The sequence below is a fragment of the Aplysia californica genome, unplaced genomic scaffold, assembly GCF_000002075.1.
Source record: "Aplysia californica isolate F4 #8 unplaced genomic scaffold, AplCal3.0 scaffold00125, whole genome shotgun sequence".
NCBI lineage: Eukaryota > Metazoa > Mollusca > Gastropoda > Aplysiida > Aplysiidae > Aplysia > Aplysia californica.
In genome coordinates, this window is record NW_004797395.1 from 886,032 (window position 1) to 896,172 (window position 10,141).

The following is a 10,141-nucleotide window of genomic DNA, read 5'->3' on the forward strand; positions in this document are numbered from 1 at the left end:
AGTAGTAGTAGTAGTAGTAGTAGTAGTAGTAGTAGTAGTAGTAGTAGTAGTAGGTTTTACGGCGCTCGCAACTGCTAAGGTCATATGAGCGCGCTGGGTGAGGAAGGGGATGGGGGAGGGATGGCACATACGTCTCTGATCAGGGAGCGGATGATTGGACAACGCCACTGATAGGCCCTGTACGTGTACATGTACTTCTTTCCTACCCTCTTCTTGCTTCTTCCCTTCACTAATAAATGACCGTTGTTGGAAAAAATTATGTATATATTATATTCATATATTAAAAAAAAAAAAAAATATATATATATATGAGAGGTCCTAGTATTGACCCCTGGAGCTCTCAGAAAAATACTGTTACTGGTTAAGAAGGATGATTTTCTACAACACGCATTGATCTGTCATCCATTTAGGATGTCAGCTTTTCGAAGGCAGAGCCACAGACACCAACAAGACTCTAGTCTCTTCATTAAAATTTCTTTATCAATAGTGTCAAATGCTGCACTGAAGTCTAAAATTACAAGCATTACTGTTTTCTTTTGAGACACAAGGTGCATGATGTCATTGTGCACTCTTAACAAAGCTGTCTCAGTGTTACAATCTGAAGGTTGACTGATACTTTGATGTAAAGTTGTGATCATGAATCATTGATTCTGGCTGAAACAACTTTTTCTATGACTTTGGTGGCTGTAAAACTAAGATTGTTATGATATTGTAAATCGTGAATGCTAACCTCATCTGACATAACATTACTCATCACATAACATTTCATCTTCTTCATCTTTCTCATTTACTGTTTCCTCTCCTCTTATTTCACCTCGGCTACATCTGTTTCAAAAATGTTCCGTAACTCGGTGAGAAATTTTAGCAAGCAAAAATGTGACCAGTGCCGTAGTTGAAGTTACAAGAGCTTCGCTTATATACTACTTATAGTTTGGAGGAAATGCATATTTCAGAAATAATGATGTCGGATCGTTCTACTTACACATAATAGTAATGCTGCTCTTTGTCTACATGGACTGATTTGTAGTTTCCATAAAATGAAGGGGAACAAACAGACCTCAGGGACTATACATTAGTCTGTCATGTGCTTATTTTCTGTAGTTGCTGTTGTCCAGTCCGCATGGAGTAAAGTTTTATGAAAAATGCAAGTGTCTTCAGGACAGTGCATTAGGCTCATAGATGAGCTTGGAATTATTTGTCATAATGTGCTTGTATCAAACAGTTGTTTCGTTTATGATCTTCATTTTCTGTTTGTGGCCCAAATTCAGTTTATAGAAGTCTTAGAAGTTCTTTCCAGCTTATTTTACAAGTTGCTAGATCTGTCATTAGTAGAACAGGCATGATAGATTCTTTTGTTGTTAATGCTATGCCATAGGAGGGGTCTTAAATTTGAGGGATGGCTGATGATGACAGGCCCCATTTATTTTCATCATAGCTACCGTATACAAGGCGATTATTCTCTTGCTAATGCATCGAGTGTAAATTTGTTTCTCAGGGATGTCTCTGCTGTGGGTAGCAGTATTAGGCCTGATCTTCATCTACATCTATGCCCTGGTAGGATTTGCTATATTTCGAGCCCACTTTGCCCCTGGCAACTACCTGTACTGCTCCACCCTGTGGGAGTGTACGGTCACTGTCATACGTTACGGGCTCATCGGGGACATGTTTGAGGTGAGTAGCTACTGAGAGAGAGGTGAGAGTTTCATTCTGCTGGAGAGTGAAAGACTTTTTTTTCTGCTGTATTTTATAAGTTCTTTGAATAGATACAGCCTACGCTGGTTTAGGTAAAAGAATATTATTTCAATGACAAAGGTGAGCAACTCAACAACACTGGATATCTCCAGTTATTGTTTTTTTAAGGGGATTTTTTAAAGCTTAAATTTTCAAACACTCGACCTCCATTTACTATTTCGCTGGAGTTTTTCTGAGTTTGTACAAAAGCATTGTTATAAGCTTTATCATATGACTATTATGTTTTTAGTTTGTTAACAGGTTGTGTTGACTATTTGTTACTAGAACATAACAATATTATGGTTTAGTTTAGAGTATCGCCAAGAAGGCAGGAGAGTCCAAAATATGGAAATATGCAGGCCTCAGCGACCGCTACCACTTCGTACCAGTTCTTCCAGAAAGTTGGTCGTCGGTTAACAAACGCCACAGATGACCCATGGGAGACGAGGTGGTTGTTAGAGAGAATAAGATTGTTAGAGGTTACGCCTTTTCAGTATTGGCAGACCCACTGACGCACGAGCGATGAGTTACAGCTCCCGATAGATAGAAGGATAGATAGATGGATAGATAGAAGGATGGATGGATGTATTGATAGATGGATAGTTTAGAGTAAAAGAATTGAAAATGTTTCTTTCATTTAATCCTATATCTGTATGTCCTGTTTTAGTTTTACTATCGTATCCATACGATGTGGGGAACTCTGTGCCACCACTTTCCAAAGAGGAAATTTACTCGTTAATCCGATCCGTAAGCTTTGCATAGCAGTCTGACAAAATTATTTTTTGAGAAATACTAAAAGTTTCAAAGAGATCTTCATACTAGAAGTATTCTAAAATGTGAAGAATACTATCCCGGGGGTACAAAATGACCCCAGGATGTACGAATAAGATTAAGGTACATCTGTTCATTTTTAGCAGCTCATTTGCCATGCTTTCTTGGGTTGATTTTTTTTCTAATTTTGTTTCAAATTTCTTACAGTCTCTACACTTTTTCTCTTCTGTAGGGTTTTGTTCAATTTCAAGCATTTTCTTATTTCACTTTGCTTTACAAAAGATACATTGTTATATTTTGCGTGAAAATACCTCTTGCAAAATACCACTTCATAGTTAGTAAAAATTATGGGATCTTTCAGGCTAGTGGGCACTTTTCTTGTTAGGTGCAAAGCAACTTAAAATCTGCATTTAACATTTCCTCTCCACCATATAGCTGTGGTTTTAATTGTCTTACCAAAAGAGTGACTCGATCACCATCCCCCTTTATAATTAACTGGACTTGAGCATTGGACATCGAACAGCCAAGGCTTTTAGGTTCATCTGCTAGCCGAAAGTGTATTATTTACTGATATTGATACTTTGTCATACCGAAATACCAGGATGTGAGCACAGCATACACTGGACATGCAGATGTTTACGCTTGTAATTGTAACATTGTTCTTCTCTGCTCCTGCAGGAGGTCAAAGAAAATCCTGCGGGCAGTTCTTTCAGCAGCTTCTGGCCTCTGGTCATCTACCATGTGTCTTTCTTCATCTGCATCACCACAATTGGTCTGAACATCATCTTTGGTATCATTGTGGATACATTTTCTGAGCTCAGGGATCTCAAGGTAAGCTTCCACTTTCAGTTTAAGTGACTCGAAAGCTTACAAAAATAGTCAATTTGCTTTGTGTTGAGTAATGAGTATAAATAATTTATTAAAAATTTTTGTAATGAAATCTTTGCTCAAACAAGTATGCGTTACAGTCAAAGTTGTCTTTAATTCTTATACTTTCAACAAAAGCAGCCCAGTTTGAGATGCATAAAGATGGTGTAACAAAATATGTCCTACTGTTTTTAGACTAGTACCTTTCAAACTCTAGCAATTGAAGATGACAGATTAAAAAATAGTACTTTGATGCAAGGGGCTGACTTTGTTTATCTCATATAACTGGGTTTTTTACATGGAGGGAACTTCAGTTTATATGATACTACTATGTTTTATGGAGTGGTATGTTATGTACATGCATTATGCTGCTTTCATCCATTTTACTTCTTTTCTATTGCTGTAGTAGTTGCAAATTCTTGCCCCATAAAGTATCAGTCTTCAAGCCACAAATCTCATGTTTAAGCTTCTGTTTCACTTTAGTGACTTCTTGAAAGAGATTTCGGCGTTTTGGTTTTATTTGCTCTAAAACCCTTTCTTTGCTGGGACTGCCTGGATTTCTGTCAAGGCCACTACCATAAGATATTTTGTCTCAATTTGCCCCTTTGTGTTTGGATGGTCAACTTGAAGTTTCAAATAGCCTCTATAATGTCTTCAAATAAGAACATTTCTTTCATTTTTAGGCTGATTTTAGAGAGAGTAATCTTTTCTTCAGTGAATTGGTGAATTTTTTTTCTGATAATATAAAAAATCATTATAATGCAGATGCCTTTTAATTTTAACAGATATTTGTTATTTTTACTAATTGTAAGTTTTATGCGTCTTGATATCATTAGTTCTGCATAGAGAGTTTTCAGTGTGATTCAGTCTTTCTTTCATTTCAAGACAACTCATTTCTTAATTTAGAAACTTTTAGTGTTCTTGAAGGGGTATGCCTTTGTTTCATCTTAATATGATTTGACTTAATCATTATGGCTTATCCTATTGTGAACAAATTTTAATATGTTACAGCTTTGTGTATATAACTTGAAGATTTTATAGTATGCTTTCTTTCCTTCATTTCTCTTTGTTGTATCTTGCTATTTAGGTTCACCATCTGGCTTTCATGTTTAATGTATAGCTGTCTGTGACTTCAAATAACATTCTGTGTAATCAGTTCTTTAATTTTGTTTTTGTAGTGGCGGGCAGAGTCTGACATGAAGGATACATGTTTCATCTGTAGCCGGAACAGCTATGACTTTGAACATCACGGAAAGGTAACTTAATATAGTTCTAAAGGAATGTGCTCTAGCTGTCTCCCACACCTACGACCCATTTTTTTTTTCTTTGTTCTGTCAGTTGTCTTGATGAAACATTTGATAAGTATTCTCTTTGATGTTGACTCAGAGCTCAGTAAAGTATAGTTGAATCCCTTTATTCTGAAATGTTTTCCTTGTTTTATATGTTGTAAGTGCCAATTATTAATTTTCATTAGCATAGTTGGCTATAAATGTGAAGTAGCTGCAACCTCTGTCACTGAAATCAGGAGAATTTATATTTCTATATGCTATGAATTTCATCTTTAGTCAGCAAAACTTTTTTAACTGGCTATGGATACCATGATTGTGGAAATGTTTATATTCTGTGTTGGGAAACCTACATCAAGAGTGTATAACTTCCTGTGCTATATGGTTTGAGGTTTTTGGTTATATATTGACTATCAGTGAATGACAGAGACATAGCACCATAGGGGAGAGGGGTGGAGCTATAATGTTTATTTTATTGTCACTCAGGGCATTTTTAGAGTCTGAAAAACGTATAGAATTTGCCTTTGAGAAATGGTCTTTTTTCTCTGCAAACTGAATTCCTACCCAACCAAATTGACTTAATGTCTTTTGTAATTTATTTTGTTGGCAGTGACAATACAAGACAAAAGTGATGATAAATCCTCATACCTGACATGTTTGCTATTTGTGTATTTTCTTGTTTCAGGGTTTTGAACATCATGTGAAGAGAGAGCACAATATGTGGGCATATGTCTACTTCATCCTTCACCTTGATGATGTGAAGGCTAGTGACTACACAGCTTTGGAGCTCTATGTTGCCAAACTGGTGCGCATTTTCCTCTCTGACTTTTTTATGTTGTGGGGAAGTTTTAGTCACATCCACATTGATGAACAGGGAAGCATTTTTTAATACCCTATGCTAAAGGCCTCATGACGATAAAAAAAACTAAAGGCTTTTCCTGTTAACTTGCTGTTACATATTGAGAGTATGTAGCAGGTTCACTACATACTTAACAACTTTTTTTATCACCCATTTCCTGATGAGCATTTGTTCTTCTGTAGTTCTAAGTACCTCCTCCTGGTGGGTTTATAATTGTTGAAATGGAAGCCGTTCCCTACTGAACACAGTGGCTCATTAATACTGAGAGATTTTCTCAAGCTCCTTACTAGATGTCTCATAGGTAGACCCGTTCTTACGCAGTAGCCCACCATAGCTCACTCACTGGTACAGCTACACAGATCAACTATAAGAGCAACCTTTGAAAGAGATTATAGACTGACTTTATTTAAGATTGCTTTCCAGTTGGGCTTGGATACATCCAAAGCTTTCATTAGCAAAGCAAATAACATTCAATTCAAATGCTTTAATATCAGTCGTTGTCAGCATTGTGCAGCCCCCTCTCCTCGTGTTGAATTAGAGTTAATACAAGAATGAATCCTTTATGAAAAATAAAATGAATAACATAAATAACTTTGGTTTTGCAATAAATTAAGACAACATATTTTATACTTTGCTTACACTCTTTAACTTATTTTCAAAATTCTATTTTCAGGTTGAGAAAGAGAATTATGAGTTCATACCTCTGAACCAAGCTCTTTGCCTTTCATCTATTGATATTGACTCCACGGAGTCCAAAATTGATGAGCTTCTTACCCAAGTGAACAACATTGCCACAAAACAAAGAGAAGAGGTTTGTCTTCTTACTTATTTCTTTCAAGTTCATTTTAAACCACATCGCCCATTAAAAAAAAATATTTTCATTCATGACTTCTATTTTACATGCTTAATTTTTTTTTCATACCTTTTTTTTCCACAATTTCCATTGTCATAACTATTCTTTGCATAAGGAAGAGTTTATTTTGGAGAGGATGTGCCATTTTTAAAAGACCCAATGATACGCTTAAAGTGAGTAACATTATGTTTTCATTAATCTTGTAAATAGTTTCTCAACTTTATACAAAAATAAACCCACCTACCTACTTCTTGCTATTAAGGACAATAATTTGCATTTTAAACAATGTCATGTCAGACTTTCTAAGAATTGAATTTTAATTAAAGTTTATGACATTGAGTTTATTTTATATTTGGAAAATACTACAGTTTTCCAGTACAATATTTGTGTTGTATTAGGTGTGACTAGGCAAAAGGTATTTTTCGTCTTACGAAATGTCATCTGACACATCACTAGAAAAAAATACAGAGTGTGAGTATAAAGATTTATTTTGGTAATATGTACACAAATGATTTTGCAGTACATTTGAGAGCATTGAAAACATTTACAGTAAAATACCCTATTGCCAAAACATGCTCTGAAAAACATTGTTCTTCTTTGATTTTGTTACCTTAAGTGTTCATGTTCCATTAAATAATGCATTTTGCAAGATTTTGTTTATAGAGAATCCACTTCACTATGTGCAAATGGATATGTTTGGAAAAAGTGTGCTTTTGTAAAGTTGGAAATTTAAAATTTTCCTCTTTTGTATTCATATAGACTTTGTTACGAAGAATTAGAAAAGAATCCTATTGATCACAATATTGCTCAAGTGATAATAATAGTATGAAAATATACACTGACAATCTGACCTTTACAAAATTGCAGATTGTTTGCTGTCTTAGGGATTTTCAAATGTTCCTTGCCATACTTTTTACAGGAGGCTGAAAAGAAGCGCAAGGCTGAAAAGTTGAAACAGAAGCGATGGCAGGAGAAGCACAGGGGCTTGGTTCTTGGCCTCAACGGAACAGGAGACTACGATTCCGAACATGAACCGCTTTTGTATTCCCGTGAACCAAGTGTAGCTCGCTCACGTCATGGAGGCTCTGAAGCCAGTCGAGACACTTTCCCTCCCAAGCGCAAACGTCCACCCAAGATCAGCTCAGAATATACTACAAGCTTCAGCACCTCAAAAGATGAGGAGAGTGGTGGAGGCGGAGTTGTCCGCTTAGCTCCTCCTTCTGCTCTTGACCGTCAGGTTGAGCGAGCATCGGCGTTGGACAGGCTAAAAGCGGAGGATGATGATGACGATTTGGAGGGACCAGACGATGACTCCGTCACGGACAGCGACTCTGGGAGCTATCGCCGGCGAGGCTCCTACGACTTACTAGACAGTGACGTTCCCCCAACCATTCCAACCTTACCCCCACCCCCCTCACCATCACAGGACCCACCTCCAGACTCCTTCGCAGCATTTCCCCCTCCTCCATCCTTCCCTCCTCCTCCCGTCCCTCCTCCTCCCATCGTTCTATCTCCAGCATCTGCACCATCATCTCCTCGTACCCCTGATGATGTACACTTCACCCTTGAGGATGAGGAGGCAAAGGATACTACAGAGAGTACGGATGATTCTACACCTAGTCCTTGAGCACAACTATGCCAGATATGTTTATTTTAGCAAAATGTACAGCCTTGAACACATGTTCTTTACCTTGGGATGCAAGTGAGATGATGTTTTAGCTGATGACCATCTTCATGATTGCCTTTTGCCAAAGCAGTTTGTCATGTGAATTTGTTGGGTTCTTTATGAAAGCCTTTGTCTTCACCATTGAAGGATTGGCAGAGCACGTACGTATGATGACCCAACAGCTGAAAGACTGAGAGTTTAATAAAAACTTTTTATTTGACAGGTGCTTCAAAACAATGAGGCCTCTACCAAATTAGCCTGAATGCTTTAACTTTGTTTTAATTGGGAAGTCTCACATTCTTATCAGTGAATAACAGTCTTTTAGAAGTAAAATAGAAACATTAAACGGTTTCTGTCTCGGCAGAGGATTGTTTGTGACAGAAAAAAAACAGTGAATAATAAAAGATAGCTCAGCAAGTCTTGTGTTTTCTTAATACCTCAAGTTTGTAGATAAGCACAATGCCTAGCACAATTAACGAAGAGTTTTAGTGCAGTGCTAAATATAGAGGCAGAAGGCATACTTCAATTCTGGAGTCGTCAATACATCTGGCAGACTTCAACATAGGGTTCTCACCAGCATCTATGGTGTAGTGATTAGCCACTTCGCTGTCGCATGAAGAAGACCTGAGTTTGATATTTGTGTGGGGAGAATATTTTATCGAGTATCTTGATTTTTCTGATAGGACATTGTGTCCCTCTCAGCCTGGGATTACACTGACTAACAGGGTTGAAGCCAAATTCCTAAAATGATCTAAATTATGTAGCTTCTACATTTTTAAAAACAGAAACAGGGTTCTCAGAGCTGAGGATCTGATCAGCCTGAGGAAAAAGTGTAGTCTAGTGAGCTTTGAAATCACTATGTCATACTCTCACTGGTTAGATTTTATTTGTTTACGTATATTATTTTGTTTTTAGCAGTAAAGATAGGCCTTCTTCTTTTAAAAATCTTGCCGATGTGCTCAAATGAAACTCTTGCCTCTAAAATGATTGTCGCTATGTTCTATGGGCAAAAGTCATTTTGTATTGCTATTCCTTTATACTGGTGTGCGGTGTCATATTTTCAAAGAAACTTGTCGAGAAGTCAGATTATCTTGGGTTTTACTCTGCTGAAACATTGTGTATGATGATGTCTATTATATTGCGTATATCCGCATAGTATGATAAGAAGTGTGGCACCAGCCTTGAAACTGATTTTTTTTAAATCCAGTATTTTACTCTCAAAGTTGCATACTCAGCTTCTGTATCTTCCTACTTCAAAAAAACTTTGTTTAGAATTGCTTTTGTTACATCACTGTATATATAGATGTGCTGATGGAACAACAATTTGCTATACTTAATCTACCAGCTCCTGCTCGTATACTTGTTGCGGTTGTTTTAGAATACAGTTAAGACAAGCTTCCCTTCATGCTAGATATGTATTCCTCTATTGTAATATACACATTTTGTGTTTTTGGATTTTATTCTTCAAAATGACCAAAATGGTTATTGATACTTACATCTGCTTTCATAACTATAACTATTTCTTGATTGTATTCAGGATAATTTGGAATTGGCTCAGTAAACACCCCCACCATTGATGGCATACTTCATAGCATCACTAATCCAAGCAAACTCCAGAGAGAGAGAGAAAGAGAGAGAGAGAGAGAGATTGCATTTGGGTTATTGAAGCTCGAATAATTGCATTGCGTTTGCCTAGTGCCGCACAAGAGAATGGTCTCATTAACTCTGAAGGCGGCTATTATATTTTTTTTTCTTGGGCTGCCATGTCTTCCATAAAATTGAGTTATCTTGATCATCATCATTTTATATAAATGACTGAGACTATTGTGGTATTGAATGTTTTTTGGGTTTTTTTCCGTCGCTAGATAGTCATTAATTGATAAACAAAGTATTTTTTGTATGAATTATAGTATGCATGGAAAATAAGGATGCAGAAAGACTGACCATTATGAGTCATGCAGTATTTGAATGTATCTTACATTGTCAACCTGTCTATTTGGTTGATATGCACTTTGTAATCCAAAGCTTTCTTTTATGTCCTCTAGTGTTTCTCTCTTTCTCTCTCTCTCTCTCTCTCTCTCTCTCTCTCTCTCTCTCTCTCTCTCTCT

The 10,141-nt window shown here is 36.8% G+C and overlaps 1 protein-coding gene across 11 annotated transcripts in view; it reads left to right on the forward strand.

Moving 5' to 3' along the window:
* The window catches only part of LOC101852918 (inositol 1,4,5-trisphosphate receptor type 3), a 247,221-nt gene extending 237,926 nt beyond the window's left edge, over nt 1–9,295 (forward strand). For all 11 annotated transcript variants that reach the window (XM_035969197.1, XM_035969190.1, XM_035969192.1 and 8 more), the window contains 6 exons: nt 1,496–1,671; nt 3,181–3,333; nt 4,548–4,625; nt 5,341–5,460; nt 6,188–6,325; nt 7,287–9,295. In XM_035969197.1, coding sequence (XP_035825090.1) covers nt 1,496–1,671; nt 3,181–3,333; nt 4,548–4,625; nt 5,341–5,460; nt 6,188–6,325; nt 7,287–7,994 — 1,373 coding nt within the window. In that variant the 3' untranslated portion in view covers nt 7,995–9,295. The remainder of the gene's footprint in view (nt 1–1,495; nt 1,672–3,180; nt 3,334–4,547; nt 4,626–5,340; nt 5,461–6,187; nt 6,326–7,286) is intronic.
* Nucleotides 9,296–10,141: the final 846 nt, after the last annotated feature.